This window comes from Ipomoea nil, unplaced genomic scaffold (assembly GCF_001879475.1).
Source record: "Ipomoea nil cultivar Tokyo-kokei standard unplaced genomic scaffold, Asagao_1.1 scaffold2845, whole genome shotgun sequence".
Lineage (NCBI taxonomy): Eukaryota > Viridiplantae > Streptophyta > Magnoliopsida > Solanales > Convolvulaceae > Ipomoea > Ipomoea nil.
In genome coordinates, this window is record NW_017619273.1 from 4,495,486 (window position 1) to 4,523,471 (window position 27,986).

A 27,986-nucleotide genomic window follows, 5' to 3' on the forward strand; every position below is an offset into this window, starting at 1 on the left:
TGTCTTTTTAAAAAAGATTATGTGTTTTCAGGTATAAAATTATGTGTTTTCTATTATATAATTCCGTATATTCGAAACATGGGGATTTTCAGTTATAAAAATTATGTATTTTTAGGTATAAAATTATGTGTTTTCAGGTATAAAATTTTGTGTTTTCTATTATACAATTCTGTACATTCGGAACATGATTTTTTTTAACAACAAACACGCGAAAAGGTCAAAACGACGTCGTTTTCGGCCAAGGCGCACAATGCACTGTGCGTCCTTGTGCACGGTATAATTTGCCCCGGTTAGATCTTAGTCTTCATGTGTGCATGAAGATCTAATCCAGATCATCCAACATCCTTGGACTTCCTCCGTTTTCTTTACCTTATGAGAGGTATGTTATTAGAGCAACCCAACAATTCAATTATTTTGTCAGTTCTTTTTTTTTTTTTTTTTTTGGGCCAAGAGGCCAAGAGGGAGCGGAGGAGAGAGGGGGAAAAAGGAAAAATAAAAAGAAAGTAGAGAAAAAAAATGAACAAATACCAATTTTGATTCCATGACTATTACAAAATGACAGTTTTGGTCCACATGTTTAATTCCTACCAATTTTCATCCACGACTATTGTTTTAGTACCAATTTCCATCCACAACTATTGTTTTAGTGCCAAAATTCATCACGCCGGTCACCCCATCGTTTAAGACATGCCGATTTCCGATGACATACCTCTAATAACATACCATTTAAGACATGCCGATTTCCGGTCACCCCAACTATTGCTCTAATAACATACCTCTCTGATGGCCGAAAACAGTTACTCTGATGAAATCTTGTGTGATAATATCCCAATGCAGGATGCTCATATCTTGTTAGGTAGACCATGGCAATTTGACAGAAAAATAAGTTATGATGGAATGAGGAACACTTATTTGTTTCACATGAATGGAGTTACATATGTCTTGCCTCGTTTGTATCTTAAACAAGTAGAAGAAATTCAATTGACATTGATGCAAGCTCTCAAACCAGCATCAAAGAAAGAAATCAAAGAGAAAAAAGTGGAACCTCCATGTTTGGAATTGCAATCACCACTCCAATCTTCTATTTCGGTTTGTAGCCAAACAAAGGGTCCACAATCAGTGATACAGTGGAAAGGACCAGCCCAAGGTGTCAAAGTGCAACCTCTCTTGGTAACTACAAAGGATATTAAGCAAGAGAAAAGAAGGGGAGTAACTATTTACTCATTTTTATTTCAAAAGCATGCATTAAAATTCTCTAGATTTGTTTGTCATGTTTCTATTAATGAGCTCCTTGCTAGATGTGTTAGAAATTTGTTTGCGCCCATACATCCGAGATTCCTTAATTTTGATTTTACTAAAACTTTATTTGATAGAGATAAGGAATCACTGGGAAGTTATAATGCACATTTGAAACTTCTTATGTGAAATACTACTCGCTCAAGGGGTTTTCGTTCAAAGTCAATGGGATTGGCACTTTTTGCTTGGATTTGAGCAATGATTTAATTATTGATTCACATAAGGGACAATTTGATTTTCCAAAGAGTGATGATGTTTTGCATGGATATTTTCATTGGCCAAAGAAGAAAAAAGATGTAGAATCTTATGTTCATAATTGTGCTACTTACCACCACAATGCATCTAAATCATTACTTGATATTTTCATGGATTTTGTGTTTGGTTTAGCCTTAAGCTCTAGGCGGAAAGATTTTGTGCTTATTGACAATTCAAACAAGATGCATAAATTTAATATGTCTCATTTTGTTGAATTATTACCATCCAGAATGTTTAAATTCCCTGATGTGTCATTAGACTTAATTGCATTACTTGTTGATTGTAGGATGATGATTGGAGCGACTCATGTCAAGCATCCCAAGAAAAAGTTCCATGAGCGTGATAAAACAGAAAGTGAGCTTGCTACTTTGTCTTTCACTGAAGATTTGGATTCGAAGACGAATCCTTTTCAAGAATGGGAGAATAATAGGAACCAGTACACATGGAATCCAGAAAGGGTAAATAGTGAGCTCATCACAAGGCCCATAACGACGACCTTAAAACATCATTGGTGGAAGAAACAACAAAGACCAATAATAAGTCCATTCGATAGAGGAAAATATTATAGTGGCCAATTTCAAGTGATATCATGGATCGAAGACAATGCTTACAAGATTCAAGGTCGAATCATTTTCAAGAAGGGGAGGATGATGCGGCCCAACATATGAAGATCCATTAAGAATACTAATTGGGCCAATCACAAGGCCCAAGTCCAAACAATTAAGGCAACTCTTCATTGGTGATGTTCAAAGATGGTGGAAATCCAAGTCAAGCCCATTTGCAAAATATGAAGAATAACTCAAGGCTTTTTTATAATTGTTTAAGTGCTGATTTTGGTGATTAAATTAGGCCCAAATCAGCCCTATTATTTTTTGTCATCATTAATTTAAATTGTTTGGCATAAAAGAGAAAACACTAGTTGTATTTAGAAAGGATTCCTTAAATCCTATTCTAAATAAAACTCTATTTACTTGTTTTCTAGATTAGGTTTAGGACTCTTTTTCCCATTGTATTTAGATTACAATGCTGCCCTATACCTATAAATAGGGCACATCCATATCAGTTTTAGACAGGCTTTAATTCAATAAAATTCTCAAGTCTTTCTTTACACTTGTGTAAGAAACCTTATGGCTAATTGTGGACTCAATTAGTGGCTAGTCGTGGACTCGACTAGCAAATTGATTCGTGGACTCGAATCAATCTTACTTTCTTCAACCTTAGATTTAGGTTCGTGGACTCGTTCTTGAATCGAAGGAAACTAGATCCGACTCTAGTTGATTGAAGATTGCAACATCGAGGTACTTGAAGCTACATGGGATTCTTCCAAGTCTTTGAGGATTCGAGACAAAGGGTTTTCTCGTGAGGTTTAAGGTATTTTGATCCATCTCTATCTTTAGTTTTGAGAGCATTCTTGGGACAATATTCCAACTTATTTGAACCTTGGACTAGGTTCATATCAGATCGACACTCGGAGATTCCATCCTCGTTTACACTTTTCCATCCACCGTTGAAAATACACCGCGTCAGCAAACTTATATGGAGGAGAGAGGGTGAAGAGAGAGAAAAAAAACTTTTCGGCAAGCACTTGATTTTTTACAGAGTTGGTTTATGCATTTTCGTGCCCTGCTTGTGTGAAGTGCAACCTAACGTTCAGCCCGACGTGTTAATGACGCTTTTTAGTTTTTATTTTTATTTTTTAATTTATTTTCAACTTTTTTTTTCTCCTTTTTCTCTTTCCTCTCATCTTGTCTTTTTAATGAGTTAATACCCAAAATGGTCCCTCGACTATGCCATAATTACCAATTTGGTCCTCAACTACCATTCTTACCCAATTAAGTCCTCAACTATGTAACTTTTACTCAATTAAGTCCTCAACTATACAATTCTTACCCAATTTAGTCCTCAATTATACAATTCTTACCCAATTTAGTCCTCTGTATTAATTTGACTGTTTGTTGACTGTCAAAAGTCGGGATAAAATTATAATTTTACAAGATTTCTCCTTCCTCTCCATTTAGCAGCGCCAAACCATGCAGCAATACACTCCGATCAGATTTCGATCGTCAAAAAATCGTTGGAAATCAAATTCATGGGCTATCCGATGCATAACCACTACTTCGATACTGACAGGTTTAGAACCCAACCGGAGCTTATTGCTACATGGTTTGGCGCTGCTAAATGAGGAGGAAGGAGAAAACTTGTAAAATTACAACTTTATTTCCACTTTTGACAGTCAACAAACAGTCAAATTGACAAAGGACTAAATTGGATAAAAATTGTATAGTTGAGGACTTAATTGGGTAAGAATGATAGTCGAGAACCAAATTGGTAATTACGATATAGTCAATGAACTATTTTGGGTATTAATTCTTTTTTAATTATACATGTAAAAACTCCTCAAAATTACAACATTGAAATGCTCAAAATCAAATATAAATATTTATGGGATCGAGTGAGAAGTGAATGTTGAGAAGAAGTGGAAAGCAGAATTCCAAGGAGGAAACCACACAGTACACATAAAGGTTGCGTCAGCTGTTACCTTTCCCTTTCCTTTTCTTAAATAAAATGAAGCAGAATTTGAATCCCATACCACCCTTCTTCTCAAACCTTCTTCTCGACACTGCAATTCTCTCTTTCAACTTTCAACTCAAACTCGCTCTCAACACTCTCAACCCCAAACTCTTCCCACCTCAAGTATTTACTGCTCTTTTGTCAATAGGTGGGTATGATTTTCCTTCTTACTTCCATTTTCTATTTGTAAAATTGAATTTGGTTACTGGGACTAACTAATTATGCAAAATTTTGTTAATTTTTTGAGTTATATGCCAGAAGTAATGTGGGTTTTTGCTTTCTTGGAATTTTGGCTGCCAATCATTGATGCACCCTTTTTGTCTATGATCTTGTTAGTACTTTTCTGTCCTTGTTAATTGTCTTCTATAAATTGTGCAGGTTTTTATTGCTTAAGCACTACTTTACTTTCTATCGGGAAATCTTTACAAGCTAAAGCTAAACAGTCGATTTTGTTTTTTTTTTTTTCTTTTGGGGGGGGGGGGGGGGGGGGGGGGGTGATGCTATATTATTGTAATGAGAACTTTGTTTGATATTATACAGTGGGAATAAAGAAAATATATGTCAGAATTATGTGCTATTGTGGTTTTGTTTTCTATTGGTTTTCCCTTTTCATTTTTGTTACAGAACCCAAACCTGAGCCTTTACTTTTCCTACTAAGTGGGGTCTCCTAAATGATTGCTGCAACACCATTATGCTCTATCAAAGAAATCATTTTTGCCAAATTGAGGGCATGTTTGTCTTCTTTCCTAGAACGTTTCTCCATCTTTTCAATTATAATCTTTAAAAAGGAGAGCTACAGTGTAAGTAGTTTTAAGTATTGAAGTGCAATCATTTAGTTTTCATCTTCTCTCTTTAAAGTTTTGGGAAACATTTTCTTTATTATATGCATCCTATTCTGTTAGCATATGACTTCAACTGAAAATAATGGAAGAAATGGAGGAAAAAATGTAAGTATGGGATTCAAATATGATGGGAATAGCAATAATATAGTTGGAGACTCATCCACCTGCATTTGATGAGCATATATATAGGCGAGCACTTTGATTTTTTTTCTTATTTTGGATGGAATACAGCATTGGTTGGTTGGGGTGTGTGTGTTTTTGTTTCGTTTTTCTTTTTCAATCATTGACTGCTGCATACTTACTGTTGCATTGTTGTTTCTCTTAAAAAAATGGCATCAGGTGGCTTGTGCTTTTGAAACTCTAGTAGCTTACAGCCTGACAGTTCAATTTAGCATTTGGTAAAGATTTGGTTAACATATTCCCTGGAATCTTAGTGGCAATCTTTCATAAGTTTGGACGCAGAAATGTCTGGTAGTGATGTGAGAAAAGTTTCATGTGAAGATCTACAAATGGTAAGGTTTTATTTTTTATTTTTATATATAACTTGACTTTAGTCAAGATCTGTTCAAACATGCTAGTATAATATATATATATATATATATATATATATATATATATATATATATATATATATTTTTTTTTTTTTTTTTTTTTCTTGAAAAGTCTTTCTGTTATACTAACTTTTGAAGAAGCTTGGAGCAATACTAAACGAAAAACGTATGAGACTGATCAAATCACATAATTGAGATACAAAAAATGATCTTAACTTCAGGGAAATTTTGTCAGAATAGCTCGAAAGGAATCACAAATTGTTTAGAATTAGGAAACTATCCTCCAAATATATTTGGGGCCTTGGCTGAGAAAATAATTCATCTGCCAGTGATATAAAATTAGATGTTGCATGGGAAGAAAGAGGAATAAAAAAATACGGAACTGAATTTGTTTTGCAGGTCATAAGTTAAGGACATAACCTATTATATTGCTTTGTGATGTGGTGAACATAGCCTAGTGTCAGGTACTCATACTTTTGGCTCAAAAGAGCCATTTAGCGACTAATAATTGTCTCAATTAAGATCTACTAGACTAGGCTCAAGTAACCTTAATGCAACAAAATACTTTGTAAAAGGAGAACAAGGAAAGACAAAAGCAATTAAAAGGGAAGTATGAAACTTTATTGAGGAACTATCAAAATATTACAAGTAGGAAGAAACTCTATGCAGTATGGAGAATTGGGTGAAACGTGAAAGGATGGATGAAGAATTCTACAAATGAGTCCTTTATTCAGAGTAGAGTGTCATAGTTCAACTAATGGGTGTGACTTTTTCATGAAATGCACTTCTTGAAATGAGGTCTCTCTTCTAGTCTCCACATATTGGCTTTCTTTGGCTTTTAGAACCTTAAAAACAAGGGGGGAGGCCATTTTAACCTTGATTTAGGCTCCCCTAGGCCATATGGCCTTGGGCCATTTGTTTTTCTGTGGTGTGGGGTTTCACACTCACCTTCACCTAATATTAGTGACATCTTTGATGTTGACTGCTCCCAAGTACTGTTTCACCATAGCTTGTTGTCAAAGTTACTGGTGTGAGAGGCTAGCATCTTATGGTCAACTCAAATGGAGTATGGTAAAGTGGATTTGCTTTTCTGCAACTTGTATGAGAATCAAGGAGCATTTATCATCTTGGCCCAATCTTGCTAGTTGGCATTGATAAAGTCATGGTTTATTAACCCTCTTTGCTTATCTGTGAATAACCCTCTTTGTAAGAGGGTTAATGAGGAAATGCAAAGGCAGTTAAACGGAAACCGTTAATCTTTAATGAGGAACTGCCAAAGGAACTCTATACAATATGGGAAATTGGGTGAAGGGATGGATGAGGAACTCTAGAAATGAGTTCTCATGAGCCTCCTAGTTCAACTAATGGATGTATCTCTTCAGGAAATGCAAGAAAGTGAACATTCTTATTGAAATGAGACATCTCTTACAATTTTCATATGATGGCCTTCCTTGGCTTCTAGAACCTTTAGAAACCAAGGAGGAAGGTCATTTAACCTTGGTTTAGCCGTTTAGGTTTCCCAAGGCCTTACCTAGCTGTGGTTTGCTAAGGCATGGTGTGGGAAGTCACATTAAGTAACAAAATAAGAAACTAGAGCTTTTTAGCTTGTTAAGAGTCTAACATTGAAAATATAAGAGAGAATATATGGGTTTATAAGGCCATGGGTTAGACTAACTAATTAATTGGATTCAGTTTTTTAGTGTGGTTTGACCAACATGGTATCAGAGTCTGTTCGGTCCACTTTGTGTTCACCCCGGTGCTCTACCCAAGCACAACAATTTGAATACCTATTTCAAAAAGGTGTCAGCATAAAAGACTATTGTCTATCCCTGCATTGAATTGTAGCTACTTAAAATCTCTAGCAAAATTTGAAGTGAAGTCAGTTTATAACATGTGGTTGGTTGTCTGTCATGTTTCTTTTTTTAGTTATTTTCGGTGTTCATTCTCAAGGATCATGATTATTTACCACTGAATCACTGATTCCAGGTGCAAAATCGCATATGGCAGTGTCTCCAGCTCTACATGAGTCGTGAAGAAGTTGTTAACAATCTCTTCGTGCATGACAATATAGAGCCTAGCATTACTGAACTTGGTATGTTATATACTTCTCACCCCAACTTCATTTATTCAGATATTTTGCAATAACGCCACATAGGAAAAATATGTCTTATACTTGCAGGCTTCAGATATCCTTATTCGTTATAATTTCATATGTTTCCTTAATTTACTTTATCTTGAAACATTACATTTTTATATTAGGGAAAACCCTACATACATGGTACTTTGGGCTTGGCTTGTTTAGAACACACTTTTGATTGCTTTTTAGAGATATGTGATTAATTCTACCCTGTAAGGAAGTTCCCAGAAATACTTTTAACATTTTCAATTCACTAGTTCCTCACTTCGAAACATAGATTAAGAGTGTTCCGTGTTAAAATAGCTACCAATTATGGCCCTGTTTGGTAAATGGCTGTTATCTGATAGTTGTTAGCTGGTAGCTGATTGGGTTAATTGAAGGGTATAACTAGTTGATAACATTAGTTGATTGTAGAAAGGTGTTTGGTAAATTAGCTGTTAGCTGATAGCTGTTTGGTATAATTTCTTTTCTAAAAAAAGCTAATTGAAAAAGTTGCTTTGAGTAGCTTTTTGAATTTTAGCATTTTGAAGTACAAAAAGCTAATTAACCAAACACTTATATTGATTTTTAAACCAAATCAAACAACTAATAGTGGTCGGCATATAGGCTAACTATTTTACCAAACAGGGCCTATATCTGGTAAGTTTTAAGAGTGCAAATGAAATGGATGAGAATCAGGAAACTTTCCAGGCGTATCTTCTTAAAGCTGTCTTATATTAATCTGTTCTCATACTGTGTTAGAGTTTAACTATCTGCTGCACTTCCAGTTTGGCAAAAGCTTGAAGATGAGAATCAGGAAATTTTCCAGGCATATTTCCTGAAGTTGATGGTGAAAGAGCAGATATTGAAATTCAACCAGTTGTTAGCAGAGCACTTAAAACTAATGCATCAGATAGGACCAAGTGCTATTGCCTCACTACCCGTGTCTAATGGATCTCATATTTCACCAAGTAAGTGCTAAGAAGTTATATGACAAAGTTTTGCCCGACTTAATATGTCATTAGCATTTGCTTTGATCCTTTTCATACTTTTGCTCAACAGTCATGGTAAATTTACGCTTTCTTAGATTGTGTGTTGTTGGGAGGGGCGTGTTGCAGATACAATAATTTGCTAATTACATCATAGTCCTTTCGAATTTCAGATTAGACCTCTAATTGAACCATGTGCTTCATCTCAACTAAAAGCCTAAGCTGATAGTTGACTGCATATGCTCAATACGCCCCCTCACGTGTGCGGCCCGATTACTTTTTTTGTCGGGTGGCAACCAATCTCAACTAAAAGCCTAAGCTGATAGTTGGACTGCATATGCTAAATACCTCTTAACTCCATTCATATTTTTTCCTGACAGTACTTCAAAATTCAGCACGCTACACTGCAGACAACAGTGGAACTACTGTGAAACTCGAGGGCATGCACAAGTCTGTCCCGACCAATTATAGTAACTGCAGCTCATCGTTTCATCCTCGCATACAAACAGCGGTTAATATGCCGGTTCAGAAAGTAAAGGTTGATGTTAATGCAAGCAGGTTAAGTCAAGCCTCGAATGTGGTAATGACACAAACCATGAATGGGAAGATGATCAAACCCGAGTCTGTATATGAGAGCAGCCCTACTTTTAATTTCGGTATGCGTGGAAACATCTTTGAATCACCGCCCGCATTGGGTGATGCATCTGTTTCATCATTTAGTAGTGCTGAGTCCAATTCACACCCCGAAACTCTCTTCGATGCCGACACATCTTCGTTTGGATTTTTAGGGCCGATTTCTCAGAATTTCAATCTCGCAGACTACACAGCTGACTTTTCGAACAGTTCAGGTATGTTTTTTTGAGTACTACTGACTCTGTTACAACGCAGAACTACTTTCTCAACCTACTGAAGCACAAAGAGTCTATACCGCCTCCACTGAGGCTCGAACCCACAACCTCCCATATGAGAGTGTAGCTTGGAGCCACTAGACCACAAGGTCCTTGGCATTTATTTATTTTTTCTTTCTAAAACTTTTGAAACACATAATTCTCACTTATAATTTCATGTTTCTGTAGTTAGAACTTACGTGCTTCAAAATTTTGTTCTAATCCCAGTCCTTTACGTGATGTTCAGATATCCTGGAGAGCTACTCTAGGTCTCCCTTTCTCGCTACAGATACAGGGAACTTGCTTGATCCCAGTGGTATGTGAGGGAAACGTGGTTAGCTTTTTATTTATTTATTACGTTCATATTTTTAACTTCTTTTATTATTGAGCTTCAGGGGACATTGAGAGGTTAGCTAATTCATCAGACGGCTTGCGATATAAAGGTTTTAGTAGTGACTGATTTCTCATATGGTAAACTCTCTATGTCTGTCTTTAAGTAAATGTAATGTTTGAAACATCGGTCCCATGTAGAACTTTTGTGATAGCATATATACTATAAAGGTCTTTGTTGAATTTGAAAGATTTAAAGGCCTGATGGGTGGAGAATAACAACCACCCGCCAGTTAGGCGGAAGCAGAGATGAAGACTGTTAATTTAAAATGTCTAAAAGACTGTTAATTTAAAATTTAAACACTTATTCATAAACAGACACCTATTTATAAACAGACACAACCTATAGACAGACATAACCCTTTGATGTTTTTATCTCCTTGGGGCCAAGGATCCATTCTTGTTAATGTGATAACTAAAGCTTTAATCCCAATTAAGTTAGATGTGACAAAAATTTATGACGGGAAAAGGGCCAAATAAGCCTTGGAACTATTTAGGAACATTCAACTGCACCATTGAACTAGATAAAGCTTCACATTAACACTCGAACTGCAAGTGAGAATCGACACCTTTTAGGTTATGTTGATGTGAAACGGAATATTTCCTAATATTTCGCATACATTTGTTTTGTGTAGATGGTCGACTCCTGATTCCATGCTGCAGATTCACTGGCAAACTCTTGTGATAAATAACCTGTTTTGCATTAAAGGTAACTTGGTTTCGGGTTTGGGTTAGTTCTTACAGTGAACAACTTGACATGAGAGAGTGCACTTAATATTTGTGATGGAGAAGCAATGTTGCTTTCTTTTTGTATGTTTTTAATGCTAAATTGTTATGTATATATTGTAGAAATTTTTACCATAAATTATAGATTGGGCATGACTGCATGTGGTTTTCTAAATGCTGCTATTGCTCTAAAAATCTTTTGTATGAGTTCTTGCCCAAAAATATTATTGTGGTGGGCTTGTCATAAATGTCACATCATTGGTTTATGAATTGATTGATGTTTAATCAAATAAAATTACACTATTTGTTACATGATATGGTAAAGAAGTGATATTATGAGTTATCCTATACGTAATTGGTTTTAGTCTTATAATCTAAGATTGAGTGAATGTCACTCAACTGGTTATAATGCATATGGGTCAAATCACATTAAAAGACTGAATCCAATCAATTAATTAGTCTAACTCATGACCTTAATTATAAACTCATATGTTCTCTTATGTTTTGAATGTGAGACTTTTAACAAGTGATATCTCAAAATATTATTTTGAAAGTCTCGTTTTAGCCTAAGAGAGAAGGGGGGGAAGGGGTGGGTGTGGGTGAATTAGGCAATAAAAATTTTGTGACTTACTCATTTGAGCATGGTTTAATAGGATTTATAGAATGTTGAAATGTATTTATGAATGAAGAATGTACCAGGTGAACACCTATTTATATATACTATCAATGTCAAGTACCATGTAGTTCAATAAAACTCCTGTGCTTTTTTTAAATGGGAGGTCACATGGTCACATGTTTGAATCCCTATAGAGCATTAACTCTTTGTGCTTCAATAGGTTGAGAAAGTATATATAGACATATACATGTATAATAGAGTCAGTAGTACTAAAAATAAATAAATATTACAAGACAACATCGAAGTTGAGTCAGTAGTATATATATATATATACCGTCTATGTCCAATATTACAAGGCAACATCGAAGTTAGAAACCTCTTTTTACTAGATGACTTCTTCATTTAATTCTAAGTGTAAGCATTTGATAATAAAATTTGCCATGAATGTAAAGACAATAAATAAGTATAATGGTATTTCTAGTGGTTTGGTAAACCTACTCTCCTAGAGCTGTCGGAAACGGGCCGGTAGGGCGGGCCCGTCAAAGCTTGTCATATGACGGGGCGGGTTCACAAATAATCGTCAGATGATTTTACTGATTTAAGAAGAGTGACTACGTTTCATACTCCTGCTGAGAATACTCCAGCAAGAGTAGAAATCCCCAAGGAACCGAGTATACATACTGACACCCCCATCCCCCATCACCAGAAGCGTGGGAGACCAGTAGGTGCAAAAGATATAAATCCGTGGAAAAGTACTAGGATTAATAAAAGTTCTCAGTCACTCCAGAAAGTTTTCAATCGTCTTGAAGACGGAGAACGCAGTGAACTTGCACGTGCTCTATATTATATTAACACTAGGAATGCGGAAATATTGTGAGAAATGACAATGATCTGGTTGATGTAAATATAGAAACTATCATAAACTTTGTTGATGCAAGAGAAACTTATAACAGAGATTTAACAGTCGACGACGACGACACATTTGCCTGCGTGATTGCCTCTAAAGTATCATGTGATAATCTAGATCCATAACCAAAATCAATACCAGAGTATCAGAAGCGCTCTGACTGGATAAAATGGAAAGAGGCAATTGAGGCAAAGCTTAACTCGCTTAATAAAAGGAAAGTGTTTGGTCCCACCATGCTTACCCCGAGAGGGTGAGAGGTGTGATCCTAGTCGGATCCAAGTGGGTGTTCCTACGGAAGAGGAACGAAAATAATGAGGTGGTTAGATATAAAGGGAGATTAGTAGCTCAAGGGTTTACGCAGAGACCTAGAGTTGATTTTGAGCAAACATATTCTCCTATTATTGATGGTACTTAGTTCTGTTATTTGATATCATTGACAGTCAAATTAAATTTGGATATGTAATTGATGGATGTCGTGATCGTCTATTTATATGGGTCACTAGACACTGTTATATACATGAAAATATCCGAATGTATTCAAAACCCCAAGATGAGGTTGAGGAATGATCGGAACATGTATATAGCATGAAACTACAAAGGATGGTTTGAAGCAATCGTGTAGAATATGGTATAACTGTCTAGAATTCCTACTAAAGCTTGAAGGTACATTTAATACACAAGTAATGTTACTTCAGTATATTAAAAATATGGTTCACATTGCAATGTGGACCACGGTCCACAATATAATTTGTCATCTAAGAGCCAGTTGGCCATTGGTCAATTCCATTTTTACCCTATTAAGTGACACAATTGTTACAAACTTGACACATTTCAAATAATAATAATTACGGAGTATAATAATAATTGTGTTGTAGTATGAAATATGTTAAAAGAAAATAATTGTAGCCCACCCACCCACCCCAAGCCAGTCTCAACCACTTTTAATGAGATGTCTCAAAAACATTAGCCACCACTAATGTCATATTATCCAAGATGTTAGATGCCCTTCAGCATTAAACAAAGATTAAGACAGCAACCCTACATGCAACAACCACTTGTACACATCATACAGAGTGATCATTAGAAGATATTTCAACTACTTCCATATATGACAATTCAAGTTTCACTCAAACAGGTTTTACAATAACCACTCATAAATTAAACAATATATACAGATTTCACCTGCTTTTGGGTCATCTTCATCATGCATATATAATGTATCATTTGTCAAACATGATTATCTAACATATATATGCTCTGGGGGAAATTAAACCAATTAAACTAAAATATGCTTAATCAAATGAGTTTACATGAAAATTGGTAACCACTGTATGCAGGCACTTCTTAAAGACTTGAATTAGAAGCAACACTGATAAAACAACAGATTTCAACATCAACCAAAAGCTTTACACACAACAACACTTTAACAATATACCAAGAAAGAAATAGATACGGAATATATAGCAGCAGGCTAATGGCTGAAGCTCAGGGCAGCAGCCTGCCTAGACGAGATGCCACACTTCAATAGTCTTCTCCTTCATCATCTTCTTCGACACCTTCAGCACCAACTTCTTCGTAATCTTTCTCGAGGGCAGCTAGATCCTCACGGGCTTCAGAAAATTCTCCTTCTTCCATGCCTTCACCTACATACCAGTGAACGAACGCCCTCTTGGAATACATGAGATCAAACTTGTGGTCGATGCGTGAGAACACCTCGGCCACAGCAGTGTTGTTGCTGATCATACAAACAGCTCTCTGCACCTTGGCAAGATCACCCCCGGGCACAACTGTTGGGGGTTGGTAGTTAATCCCACATTTGAAGCCGGTTGGGCACCTGTTTATGCCCAAAATGAACACTTTTAGATTAAATAGAATTGTATTCAAGAGAGAACACAAGACTGAATATAAAACCCCAAAAATGCAGATAATAGAATAAAAGCACCTGTCCACTGCAGGTACAAAAGGGCAGGTCAAAAACGCAATTCACAGAATAAATCAAAAAGGGGAATGGAAATATCCTTTATACTTAAAGGGCAAGTGAAACAAAAAGATATGCCTCCAGCTCAACCAAAACCATATCAAAGCATGTTCACAACAGCTCCACATGCATGAGTGGGGCCCAGTTACAGGTGGGAGCTATATAAAGAAAACAAAATGAGGCAGACTCAAACCAAATAATTGAGGTATCAAACCTTCTACAATATAATCATTCATCAAGCCATCATGTCTGAACTAATTAGTGTTCCAAATAATTCAGTGCACAGAACGAACAGGATAATATATCAAGTCCATCTGAAAAATAGAGTATGATATAATCCAAAGCAGAATTATAATGTTCATCAACAGAAATAATGAAAAGTATTCACAAGAGAGTTCTGGCAAGCATGTTTTGAAGTGTATAAGATGCAAAATCATATAATGGTCATCTTTTAGAATAGTATGCCTCTGCATTTAACATATTTTGAAGCATTCTCTAGCAATTATTTAAAGCTTGTTAGTCAGTACAGTGCCCTTACCAGTCAACAAACTGAACTGTGCGTTTCGTTTTGATAGTGGCAACAGCAGCATTGACATCCTTAGGAACAACATCCCCTCGGTACATCAAGCAGCAAGCCATGTATTTCCCGTGCCTGGGGTCACATTTTGCCATCATGCTTGAGGGCTCAAAGACAGCACTTGTAATCTCCGGGACAGAAAGCTGCTCATGGTATGCCTTGGCAGCTGAGATCACAGGAGCATATGAAGAAAGCATGAAATGTATACGGGGATAGGGTACAAGGTTGGTTTGGAACTCTGTCATGTCCACATTTATGGCTCCATCAAACCTTAATGAGGTGGTCAGGGATGATATGATTTGAGAAATTAGCCTGTTCAAATTAGTATAGGTTGGCCTCTCAACATCTAGGGACCTCCTACAGATGTCATAGATGGCTTCATTATCCAATAACACAGCAACATCAGTGTGCTCAAGAAGGGAATGCGTTGAAAGAACACTATTATAAGGCTCCACAACAGCAGTTGATACCTACAATTAACATAAAACAACAAAGGTAAGTTAATAATAAAGCAATAATCACTGGGCATGTTTCATAGTGTTATTTACCTGCTCATTGAGCAACTTAGAACCTTATTTTTTTGGGTCAGACCACGAGGTGTCCTGAGCAGACCCTAACTGTAGGAGGCACCTTTAAGCCCGTACCATACTCAAACTTATCCCCGTTCGCACCGGGCCGACCCAATTAAGGGCAAAGTGCTGGCCATATTGGTTTTTCCATACGAGAGGGGATTTGAACTCCTGGCCTCTCCTAAGGGACAAGAGTGCATGGCCACACACGCCAACCTAGTTGGTTTCTTAGAACCTTATTAACAATGAACAAGTTAAAATGAAAGCACTGTAGTTTTTTTTTTTAAGAATTCTCCATTTACATAGTTATAAAAAGTAAATTATGACACACTGCAGACAATCTCAATACACAAGATCATGCTACTCACCTGGGGAGAAGGATAGATGGTGAATCCAAGCTTTGACTTTTTTCCATATTCTACAGACAGGCGCTCTAATAGCAGGGATCCCAACCCAGAACCAGTACCACCACCAACGGCACTGAAGACCAAGAACCCCTGCAAACCCGTGCAGTTATCAGCCAACTTCCGGACACGATCAAGACATAGATCAACAATTTCTTTCCCCACTGCAAGCAGAAACCAGTGTCACTTTAAATAAACAGAATAGCAACAGAAACTAAACGAGATCCGTAGCTTTAACTCTGTAAATTTGGACAATTTAATTCCGACCTGTATAATGCCCTCTGGCAAAATTATTGGCAGCATCTTCTTTCCCCGAGATAAGCTGCTCCGGGTGGAAAAGCTGGCGATATGTCCCTGTTCTGACTTCATCAATGACAGTAGGCTCAAGATCAACAAATACAGCCCTTGGGACATGTTTCCCAGCACCGGTCTCGCTAAAGAAGGTGTTGAAAGCATCATGTGCAACACCAACAGAGGAATCACTGCAATACATCACAAAATACTAAATTAGAATCCCATCAAATCTCTCTCCAATATAACAATTTCTTTCCATTCATCAAACTCAAAGCTAAAGGCATAACATTGTTAACCAATTCTTCCAACACCCCCACCGATCCCTTATTATCATAATTGACCTAAATGCTAATAACATAGAGCAACAAGAGAACCATTAACCGACACATTTTTTTCCTTTTTAGTTTTCGTCATTCCCAAGTGCCAATTTACAGAAAATAGAAATTTTCGAAAGAAAATTGGAATTCATTAAGACTCTATTATTAGCCAAAACATTCCCATCTCCAACATTAACAAGAAAAAAAAATCCAAAAATTCCACAAGGCAGGAAAAAGGAAATCTAAACAAATCTCAAATCTCAAAAGCAAAAATGTGAACATACAGAATGGATCGCGTGAATCCGACATACCAAGAATCCAACAAAACGAGAAACCCGCAAATAAAATCACACAAAAGGTGAATCTACACCGAAACGACCCACATCCCAAAAACAAATAATTGAAATTTGAAAAGATCATATATATCCATATATTCTTGATAAAGATTGATACCTGGGCATCATGCCATCGGGCTGGATGCCATGCTCAAGGCAATAAAGCTCCCAACAGGAATTGCCCACCTGAATCCCAGCTTGCCCTATGTGTATGCTGATAACCTCCCTCATCCTCTCTCTCTCTCTCTCTTTCAAGGTTGAATCTTTATTGGTTTTCCTCTCTGAGAATAGAAGAAATTGAGGAATTTGTTGAATGTATTTTTAGGAAAATCAGATTGGCGTGCTTATAATTTGATGAGGAATGAGGAAGTTAAAAAATGGAGTTGATAATTGTGTGGAGTCCGAAAACAGGCCCGCCATTTGGCGCCAGCCTTTCGCTGGGCCCCTTTCCCTTGTCGTTTCGCCCTACTCGATGTCGATGGGACCTTTTTGCCCTTTGTTTTCCCTTTTTTTCTTTTAAATAAATTACTTAAATATCACACTTTTGTAATTTCAAAAAAAAATATCACACTTTTGACTTTACCCCATTAAAAGATGTTTAGTGAATCCAAAAAATAAATAAATAAATTACGGAGTAGTAAAATTATAAAATGGATATAAGAATAAAAGAAATTATTATTATTACATGAATAAAAAATATAAATTTAAAATAATTTTTAAATATATAAGAAAGCAAGAAGTGTAGTATATAAGTTAATGGTGTTAATAATTTAAATAGGAGAAAAAAGAAGAATAAAGGTAGAATTGGAAAGAGAAGTGTAAAAATAAATACATTTTGTAATTGATTACGTTAACATTATTTTTATTTCTTATTAGGATCTTATTACTAACATTGCTTTTTATATACTCGGTAATTTTTGGATAGAATAAATCTCAATTTTTATGAGTGATAAGGGAGACTCGTAATTATTACTCGAGAGCGCACCCTAGATAAATCATGTTCCTGTATAATAGTTCACAAATCATACAAAAGAGGTAAAACACACTAAGAAGTACCAATGCAATTTATTACGTTAACAATTTTTGTTATTCTTATTAGAATTTTATCAACATTGCTTTTTATGGACTCTCTCTATTACATTTTGCCTATCATGTTTGCTATTTATTGATCAAACAAACTATTTCTTTATTGCTTAATTTCATTATTATTTTCTTATGGGTTTTAAATTTTATTTTTATTTTTGTATTTAATATTACTTTTATTGTAGTTTCTAGATATATAAATTTTATATATTAATTTGAAATTTAGTATTATGAAAAATTAAATTGTAAATAACTTTAGTCAAGTCTCTTTAATCAAATAAGATAAATAGAATAGAGGGAGTAATTTTTAAATAGAACAAATTTCATTTTTTTGAGTGGTAAGAGAAACTTTCGACCACTGTTTAAGAGCGTATACAATATACTGGATAAATTTTGTTTTCGTATAATGGCCCGCTAACCACACAAAAGCGATAAACCATACTAGAAAATACCTATATAATAGATTTGACCAAGATAGTGTTGGCAAAAACATAAATTTCACTTTTAGTTCATACAACTATCATGGTATTGTCACATGTAGTTCTACAATTTTGCTTAATTTGCCATATCTGATTCTATGTTAGAATTTTTATCAAATTGACTTGAATGTTTTAGACAATATGGCAATTTCAAAATTTTAATGTTCTTTTATTGTCTAAATGACCTAAGAGCATCCTCACCAAAGTTTTTTATTATTATTTTTTTTTTCACAATTGGAGGAGAGAGAAGATGATTTGAAGGGGTATAAGAGATAAAAGAGAAAAAGAATTGTAAGAGCATTCATAATAGTGTAGTTTTTTTTTTTTGGGTGGTAGGAAAGAGAATATGAAAGGGAAGAAAAAAGAAAGAGAAAATAAATAAATAAAACAAAGCTGATTTTTTTTAAAGGTAAGTGTCAGCGCATGTAACGCGTCCAGTGGGTGCATGTGTGACAGCTACACGTGACTGTCACCGTTGGAGTAGTTTTGCTGTGGGTCCCACATCTCTGAAAAAACCACAACCTTGCATAATGATATCCAAGCTTCTCTCTCTTACCTCTCTCTCCTCCATGTTGGAACTCTCCTTGTTAAAAACCATGAATAATCCACAGATGTCGATGCTCAATAACACGTTGATTTTTTGTGGGGTCCACAATTTTTTAAAAAAAATGAAGATTAATCTCGTCTGGTGCGTGTGCGTCACACCAAGCGAGCCTAGGTGTGCATTAATAATATTTTTTTATGAGAGTCCTTTTCCCTTTTTTTTTTCCCACTTTTTTCTCCCCCTCTCCCTCTTATGTGGTGGGGCAAAAATCACTTCAAAAACTTATTTGTTGGAGATGCTCTAATAAATGATATATCATTTTAAAAAAAAAACTAATCTTACATATAATAAAGCTATATGGTTGGGAAGTAATTAATTTTACAATTAATTACCAACATTATTATTATTACTAGCTATAAATTAAATTAGCCACAACATCTTTTACTATTAAAAAAAAAAAAAACACAACATTTGAAAAATAAAATAGCTATTTTTTTTCTCGCCCATAACAAAGGATTACATTTATTGAATTAATGGAGTTATTAAATGTTAGGCTAACCCCATCCCAGAAATTTTACCCCTTTCTAAATGACATGGAAGAGAGAGAATACATTTTTTATTCTTTTTTGATGCTGATGTGTATTGAAATTGGAGAGAGAATTGCTAAAATAGAAATAGGAGAGAGAATTTGCTAATGAAAGAAAAAGCTGCAAAAGGACAACTGCATAACTTTTTATGTCTTTTTTATTTTTATTATTTCTTTTAATATTATTTTATTATATACAAAATTGATAATGTAGAAGTGGGACCCATTTTAGAAAGTGAGAGAAATTTTTGGTATAAGGATAGCCTTATGATATTAGGATTTAGGATTTCGATTCCCGATTAATAGAAAATATGAAACGATGCAATATTAATTAAATCTCTGACTTTACAATGAAAGTCTATTTGATATGCTTTTGTTATTTATGGCGGTTCTTGAGATTACAATATTAATTAAATTTTTGATGAAAGCCTATTCGATATCTGAAACAGTGCAATTATGCAAGCCTCTACATATAATTTTTCTCCATCTTAAATGCTTCAAAGAAATGGCAGAAGCGAGAAGGGATGGAGAAAGCAAATGTTGCGGACCGTGGGTCAATTATTGGACTTCAGAATAAAAAAAATCATTTAAGCCATAAATAAAAATTTAAATATATATAAATGTATATATCGTAGGGGTCTTTAATGTTTTTCAGGATGTCTAAACTTAGTACTTTTAAAAGAAAAAAAAATATTTGAATTATCTCCACAAAAAGTGGTATTGGACTTATAAAATTACATTTGAGTTTATGGAATGCCATGTGCATAAAGAATATATCATATAACCATATAAAAAAAATGTGTTCAATTAGAGTTTAAATTTACTCATACAAAATTTGAAATTTGCTTTCTAAATGTAATTATCTTAGTTATTATTCGTATTGTGAAAATTATAATATAGATGAAATACAATTAAGAATAAATCAATGTAATTATATTATGTAAATTCTCTCTATAAGTTTATTTGAATATGTACATAATTAGAGAATAGAGATTATATTAACCATACAAAATTTTAACTATAATTTTATATTCTATAAAAATAATAAATACTTGACCAATGGAAGCTCAAAAATATTATTATATTAAACAATTTGAAATATTTTTATTTTTTCTATTTTTTATTTATATTTATAATGACATAATTTTTTCCCGTGCATCGCGCAGGTAAATTACTAGTTTTCATAAAAATGTCTATTAAATTACTATTTAGTATATCATTTATAAACATTTTTCAATAAGAACTAAAACTAATATTATAAAATTATTGAATTTTCTTTAAAATGAGAATTAATTTAATAAAAATTGTAATAAATTATCAAATGTGATAATGTTAATGAAGTTGTTGAACTAAACATGGTCAAATTAAAAGTCAAAAATAAATGTGTCACTGGCACTGAAATGGGTGCCTAAGTGGGGACATTATTATTGTATTAAAAGATCACGATTTTGATTATTACCAACATTTTATCGGTTGAGCATGTCACACCCAGTCTTCTTAGTACAATTTTTTTTTTTTGTAGTTTCGAACTATTAAATATAAATGTGGTTTATTCTGTGCACACTATTGAATAGTGGCTACAAGTTTCACCATTACCAAAAAATAAATAAATAAATAAATAAATAATATGTCAGTCACAATAGTTGTTTGAGTAAAATTATAATTTTTCCTTATAAATATTTTCAAAAGAGTTAATTCCACTAGAGGTCCATTGTCTTTAGTGGCAATTTTAAATTTAGTCTCAGACTATCGTTTTTGCCATTTAACATCCCAACTATTACTTTTTGGACACTTTTAGTCCTTATGATTTTTTCTATTTTTAGTAAGGGCATTTTAGTCTCTTCATATTTTTCTTTTGTTATTTTTTCGATTTCAACCGGTTTAATTGGTTTAGGACTTTACTAAAAACCGGTTAAAAATATGATTACTAAAAATCAGAGATTACCTAAAGTTCTAAACCAATTAAACCGGTTGAAACCGAAAAAATAACAAAAGAAAAGTATGAAGAGACTAAAATGCCCTTACTAAAAATAGAAAAAATCATGAGAAGGACTAAAAGTGTCCAAAAAGTAATAGTCTGGGATCTTAAATGGCAAAAACGATAGTCTGTGACTAAATTTGAAATTGCCACCAAAGACAAGGAACCTTTGGTGGAATTAACCCTTTTAAAAAGTAAAAACTACATTTATTTGCGGTTTCTTTTATACCCTCTTTATCTCATTTTAGTAATTTAGTAATCATATTTTAATTTACTATTTATTGATGTTAAGTGAAAAGAAAAAACAAAGTTTAATTCGTGTGTAACTAGACTTGCCAAAATCAAATACTTTCTAAAAGAATAAAAGTATAGGCATGGTATTATTTCTTTTTGTCAACTCTTTGTTACACGACATGCTTTGTGGATCATTGAGATGTCATTACCCAGCTGCCATTTTTTCCAAACTAGTTAATTTCAACTCAATCTAGTTTGTCATGTGAGTGTGAGTATGATTATTGATATCTCAACTTTTTTTAATAGGGAGAAATTTTAATCCATTATTTATACTAAAATAGCTAATTCAGTCCCTTAATTTTACACACACACACACACATTAAACATTAACTGACGCACTTTAAGTACACAACACATGCACATTAAACACACAAACAAAACACCTTCAGAACACTAACTCACGCACATTAAGCACAAAACCACGCATGTTAAGCACAAGCCGCACGCACCTTAAACACAGAACTCATGCACCTTTTAAGTTTCAACAATTACTCACATTAAGCACAAACTCACACACATTAAGCTCAAAACTCACGCATGTTAAGCACAAAACTCACGCACTTAAACACAAAACTCACTCACTTAAGTTTTTAACAACTTACATTAAGCACAAACGCACGCACTTGAAGTACAAAACTGACGCACGTTAAAACCGCACAACTGCACGGGAAACACTTAAATGCACTGGAACTTAATTCTACGCACACACACACGCACACACACACACACACACACACACACACACACACACACACACACACACATATATATATATAATCATATTTAGTCTCTAAATTGTTTATTTGGAGATTATTTTAGTCTCCCAGCTTAAATAGTTGTTCAGATTAACGATAATGAAAGAGTAAATATGTGAATTCATCAGGTTCCTCCCAAAGCATGCACCAAATAAGTAAAAAAAAAAAATTAATTTTAAGTCAAAGCTATCATGCAGTAACTTTGTTTTCTCTGTAAATTCATTTAAGTACTCCTTAACAAACAAAAAAAAAAATCTAAAGCTAAATGTTTTCAAAATGATTAAGGGAAGTTAAGAAAAGTCTAGTAATAAAGTGAAAAAAATACAATACTTTTAAGTCAAGTGAATTTTGATTCCTTTCAACCAAATGTGTAGGGTGAGCAAATTTTGATAGAAGATCGATTAACCGATAGAAACGTAAAAACTTCAGTTAACCATTTTTTAACCCATATAATTCGGTTCGGTTAATTGTTATGGATTTTACATAATTTCAGTTATCAGTTAATTCAGTTCAAAATTGTCGATTAATTGAACAGTTAACCAAAGTTTATATATATATATATATATATATATATATATATATATATATATATGATAAATTATATGAGAACATGATTGAAAAATGATAGTGGTTGTGTTTTGGGACTGCAAAAAAAAAATGCGCCCTCAATTAAAGAAACAAATTGTAAAAAATGGCGCACCTTAAAGAGAAAAATTACGTACCTAAAACTTTGGACCGACGTACCTTAAGTTTCAACAACTGACGCACCTTAAGAAGGAAAATCACGCACCTTAAAAAGAAAAATCTCGCACCTAAAGCTTTAGACCGACGCACTTAAGTTTCAACAATTGACGCACCTTAAGCACACAGTCCAAAAATCACGCACCTTAAATTTGACCTAAATAGATGCAAAAAGCTAATCTAAATTGTCACCGCACTTTTTTAAATCCTTATTAATCCTCGATGTTGATCTTGGCAAGATCAATGGCTCTCATCTCACCCTATGTTCGCATTTGAACACACACGGATTGATTTTTAAGATTCATGGGTGAAATTGGCAAAAGTTTAATATAAGGATTAAATAAATTATATAATAATCTAGAGTTGTTCTTCTCTTTTTTTTTTTTTTTTTTAAATACATACTACGTATTGAGACTTATTGAAGCACAAAGATTCAATATTTTCACTGAAATTTGAACCTATGACTTATCATTTAGGAGAGTCATAAAGGTGTTTTTGAGTTACAAGCTACTTGACATCTAAAGTTGTTGTATATAATCTGAGAACAACTATAATGTATGTATAACTAATAATTTTCATTAAAATATAATGAGATGTCTGGTTACACAGCGCAACGCAAAGTGGGTCCTCTAGACTTCAATTTCACGTGTACATATACCTTTATAGTTGGCATCAAATTAATTGCTCTACTATATGTTAGGCAATAATATGTTCCATTAAATTAAATTTGTTAATGCATTATTGCATGCATCCATCACATGGATGTATGTGTACACACACACACATATACTTCACCAACGGCTTCTAGTTGAACTCATTAATTTGCATGTCATTTGGAGTTTGTTTTGATGTTGACTATTAACATATATACTCTGCAGCAGTGAAGGATTCTATCAATTAAATAACTCGAGTGATTATGTTATTGACAACTAAGAATATGTTATTCGCTCAATCAAGTATGATAGTTGGTAAATTAAAAATAAAAAAAATCACATTAGAAAGACTTTATGTTACTAGCTAGCTCAATTAAGAGGGACTCGTGATCTTTTAAGGTGTGGGAATCATACTCTATTCACTCGACTACCACTTTCGGAGCGAGTAAATATAATTTTGAGTTCGACAATGACTTGATTGTATATATTGTCACACAATATCACTGTTGCTAGTTAAACACTTTTTGCTCAGATGGCATGTAGCAGTGACCTCTCCCGGCCATGTAGGAGGTCATGAGGTCGAGCCTCTGTTGCTACATGTTATTCACAGATGCTTTTTTATTTAATTAAATATTTTCAAGGTAAGTTCTTCTAAATTAATTTGAATGCAATTATATATAGAGAGACAAAGGATCATATGAGGTCATGTTTCTATATATATAGAGGCACGCTCAAGTGAGAACGGCTGTCCAGGAAAGAGTTAAAAATCAATTGTAGCCGTCCATGTGTCCAGATTTAACAAATCAGATGTAATTTAAAAAAACGATTCGGTGGCATTTTCGTAAATAACTCAAACTTTGGTGCAAGTAAAATGTGTTAAAAGTGCAAGTAACTGATGCAAGTTTGCAAGTAAAATCACTTACAAATACAACCATCTTCACTAAATAGTGCAAGTAATTTACCTTGTTAACATTAGTGCACCTAATGATAATGTCTTTCACATTGGTGCACTTAATGATAACGTTTGGTGCAACTAATGATAACGTTAGGTGCACTTAATATTGATGCCCAGTGTACATTATTTGTTGCACTTTTAATACATTGTACTTGCATTTATGTGCACTATATGAAACTGTTACTTGCACTTTTAACACAATTTACTTACACTTCAATGTCCAATTATTTACAAAAATGTCACTGTATTTTTTTTAAAAAAAAATCAGTATTTCTAATCCGTTAGATCTGGACACGTAGACGTCTGTGAGTGGTTCTTAGTTCTTTCTTGGGCAACCCGTTCTCACCTGAACAACCTCACACACACACACACACATATGCGTGAGAACAAATCGTGTGTATCCATCTAATATTTTTTAATGGTCTAGATTAGATTAAGTGTGTGCGAACGCGAATTAAATATGTGCAAACGCAATTAAGTGTGTCTGCACGCATTTAATTCGCGTTCGCACACACTTAATCTAATCTAGACCATTAAAAAATATTAGATGAATGCACACGATTTGTTCTCATGTTCTCATCTAATTAAGCAAGTGTTCTCATTGGAACCCTACTTTATCTATATATATATATATATATATATATATATATATATATATATATATATATATATATATATATATATATATATATATATATATATATATAGAGAGAGAGAGAGGATCATACTAGAACACTTGTTTAGGTAAGATTGTGATATCAAACTTTGTGCATCAATCTAATTAATTTTAATGGTCTAGATTAAGTGTGTGCGAACGCAATTAAGTGTGTGCAAATGCGATTGATCTAGGTGAGATTGTGAGATCAAATCTTGTGCGTCAATTTAATAAATTTAATGGTCTAGATTGATCTAGATTAAGTGTGTGCGAATGAGATTAAATGTGTGCGAACGTGATTAAGTGTGTGCGAACGCGATTGATCTAGACCATTAAAATTTATTAGATTGATGCACAAGATTTAGTCTGACAATCTCATCTAAATAGGTGTTCTTATAGGAACCCTCGTCTATATATATATATATATATATATATATATATATATATATATATATACACATACTATTATCATACTAATTACACAAAATGCAAATAAGACATAACTCATCACAAAAAAGTTATCAATAAATCTATTAGTAGTTTAGCACCACAAAGTAGTCAAATTATCAAATAAACAATTAAATAAACCAAGAAAGCGGGTGAAAATCTTTAAATATATGAAATGATACTACCCAAAATCACCCATGCTAGCTAACTAACAACAATAATCTTAAAATTAATAATTATGGTCACCCTATAATGCAAAATACACACCCCCAAAAAATTGAACTAAAGATGCATTTGAGGCGCCAAGTAACTTGTAGCTCATCAATGATACCTCTATCTCTCTCAAATGGAAAATCACAGATTGAGAAAATATGTATGAACATATACTACATTATAATAGAATCAGTAGTATTCAAAATATATATATATATATATATATATATATATATATATGCATTCGAGGCACGCACAGCACCTAGCGGGAGGTGTATGCTTTCCAACTTGGCAAAGGATCCAAAAAAAGAAAAATCTTTTAAGAAAACTCTACTAATGGGTTGCCTTAATATATACGGAGTACTAACTTCTAAGCAAGTTCAATAGCTTAAGTTTTTGCTTAGGTTTTTTCATATCCAACAAGGAAAGAGATGAAGGAGGGCGAAGGGAAAAAATGAGATCGCTGTTGATTTATTTCTGATTTTTTTTTTTAATATTGTGAGCGGTCTAAAAAAAATCTCTTTTTTGCAAGAACCATTCTCTCCTCTCTCCTACTTTCTCTATATATTGTAAAAATTTGATAAAAACTTTGCAAAAAACCTCTCATAGGATTGCTATAAGGATAAAAGATGAGTGAGTAAGGTATTAGCTACTAGCTAGGCTGACTGTGAACCTAATCCAAGGAGCTGAGGCTTTAGTGAACTTTGAGCTTAGTGAAAGGAAATGGATCAATTAAGTGGCCCGGGAAGATTGGCTCATGATGAGTAATGCGTGGAGGAAATTAAATTGTCCTATGTAGTGCGCTACAAAGTACGAATGGATATTTTGATAGGATTTCATATCATAATCTTATTATAGTGTGATTTAGTCAGCTCAAGTTTGGAGTTTATATTTATTATAACTAGTATTTTGATAGGATTTCATATCATAATCTTATTATAGTGTGATTTAGTCAGCTCAAGTTTGGAGTTTATATTTATTATAACTAGTATTTGCACCCGTGCGATGCACGGAATGAATTTGTTGTAATATATTAAGAATATTTGAATCGATATATAATTATTTATATTAGAACATCAAATATTATATAGTGGACTTAAAGATATTATTTGAATCGTTTATATATTTTGATGTTATCATTGCTTGAATTCGTGCAAATAATTGCTCAAATTAATAGCTAATGTCTAGATAGATGTACGGATGCGGTCCAAACATTTTCAATGTGGGATAAAAAAGATCCAACATTATTTACAAAGTGGAGCTTGTGGCTCTCTTTTGTCTTCTTCTTATTTTTAGTTTGGAGTTTATATTTATATTTGGAGTTCGAGTTTGGAGTTTATATTTATTATAATGTGAGTACATGCCTAGTAGACAGAAATTTTATTTTTGGTAAAAATAGACTTGTCGTTGTCCACCTATGCATGAAAAAGAACCTGAAGAGTGTAATTGAGTGGAAGAACTCATCCATCCTTAATCAAAGGTCAAAGGTTTGATTTTTGGCTTTGGTAATGAAGCAGCCAATTGTCCCACCCGAAGTGTCAAACTGTGTCCGACAGTGAAAACCCTGAATATACCAAAAAAAAAAAAAAAAAAAAAAAAAAAAAAAAAAAAAACCTATGCATAAAAAACAATGGATCAAAATTATCTATTTATCTAGATGATTAGATTCACTGACCTTGCTAATCCATTTGCCAACTATCCTAATTTACTTAGACCTTGCTAATCCATTTGCCAACTATCCTAATTTACTTAGAGCATCCCTATAAGTAGTTTTTAAGTGATTTTTTGTGGAGCCAAGCATGATGTGAAAGAGACCAGAGGCATTATATTGATTTTTTTGTTGACCCATTAAAATATAAAAAAAAAAATTAAAAAGCAGTCGTTCTAGTGCGTGTCAGGCACATAAAAGCGTCCAACCGAACGCGTGCACTCCACGCGCCGTAAACAACTTACAATTTTTTTTATTTCTACTTTGTAGTGTCA

The 27,986-nt window shown here is 33.8% G+C and overlaps 2 protein-coding genes and 1 long non-coding RNA gene across 5 annotated transcripts; 1 reads left to right on the forward strand and 2 right to left on the reverse strand.

The window, feature by feature from the left end:
* The first annotated feature begins 3,990 nt into the window (after positions 1 to 3,990).
* LOC109160153 lies at positions 3,991 to 10,918 on the forward strand. 2 transcript variants are annotated; one of them, XM_019308353.1, is made up of 8 exons: positions 3,991 to 4,270; positions 5,304 to 5,476; positions 7,502 to 7,607; positions 8,420 to 8,602; positions 9,001 to 9,468; positions 9,755 to 9,823; positions 9,903 to 9,978; positions 10,533 to 10,918. In XM_019308353.1, the coding sequence occupies exons 2-7, from the start codon at positions 5,429 to 5,431 to the stop codon at positions 9,965 to 9,967; spliced, it is 939 nt and encodes a 312-aa protein (XP_019163898.1). In that variant the 5' UTR covers positions 3,991 to 4,270; positions 5,304 to 5,428; the 3' UTR covers positions 9,968 to 9,978; positions 10,533 to 10,918. The 2 variants fall into 2 exon arrangements, with proteins under 2 accessions (XP_019163898.1, XP_019163899.1); XM_019308354.1 differs by having other exon boundaries at positions 4,026 to 4,073.
* Positions 10,009 to 26,435, reverse strand: LOC109160154. The gene is made up of 3 exons (XR_002050694.1): positions 26,425 to 26,435; positions 18,685 to 18,688; positions 10,009 to 10,153 (listed from the first exon to the last, which is right to left on the reverse strand). It is a non-coding gene; the product is annotated as an uncharacterized LOC109160154 (long non-coding RNA).
* On the reverse strand, positions 13,414 to 26,129 carry LOC109160152 (tubulin alpha-3 chain). 2 transcript variants are annotated; one of them, XM_019308351.1, is made up of 6 exons: positions 26,122 to 26,129; positions 16,739 to 16,868; positions 15,942 to 16,156; positions 15,639 to 15,838; positions 14,663 to 15,171; positions 13,450 to 13,980 (listed from the first exon to the last, which is right to left on the reverse strand). In XM_019308351.1, the coding sequence occupies exons 2-6, from the start codon at positions 16,849 to 16,851 to the stop codon at positions 13,668 to 13,670; spliced, it is 1,350 nt and encodes a 449-aa protein (XP_019163896.1). In that variant the 5' UTR covers positions 16,852 to 16,868; positions 26,122 to 26,129; the 3' UTR covers positions 13,450 to 13,667. The 2 variants fall into 2 exon arrangements, with proteins under 2 accessions (XP_019163895.1, XP_019163896.1); XM_019308350.1 differs by lacking the exon at positions 26,122 to 26,129 and having other exon boundaries at positions 13,414 to 13,980; positions 16,739 to 16,978.
* Positions 26,436 to 27,986: the final 1,551 nt, after the last annotated feature.

Bases quoted from the DNA above. Each gene is read 5' to 3' on its own strand.
- LOC109160153 (XM_019308353.1), top strand. From the start codon at position 5,429: ATGTCTGGTAGTGATGTGAGAAAAGTTTCATGTGAAGATCTACAAATG. The intron at 8,603-9,000 runs GTAAGTGCTAAG...TTTTCCTGACAG, and splicing joins TGGATCTCATATTTCACCAA to TACTTCAAAATTCAGCACGC. The intron at 9,824-9,902 runs GTATGTGAGGGA...ATTGAGCTTCAG, and splicing joins GAACTTGCTTGATCCCAGTG to GGGACATTGAGAGGTTAGCT.
- LOC109160152 (XM_019308350.1), bottom strand. From the start codon at position 16,851: ATGAGGGAGGTTATCAGCATACACATAGGGCAAGCTGGGATTCAGGTG. The intron at 16,157-16,738 runs GTATCAATCTTT...GATGTATTGCAG, and splicing joins CCCGATGGCATGATGCCCAG to TGATTCCTCTGTTGGTGTTG. The intron at 15,172-15,638 runs GTGAGTAGCATG...TGTTAATTGTAG, and splicing joins CCATCTATCCTTCTCCCCAG to GTATCAACTGCTGTTGTGGA.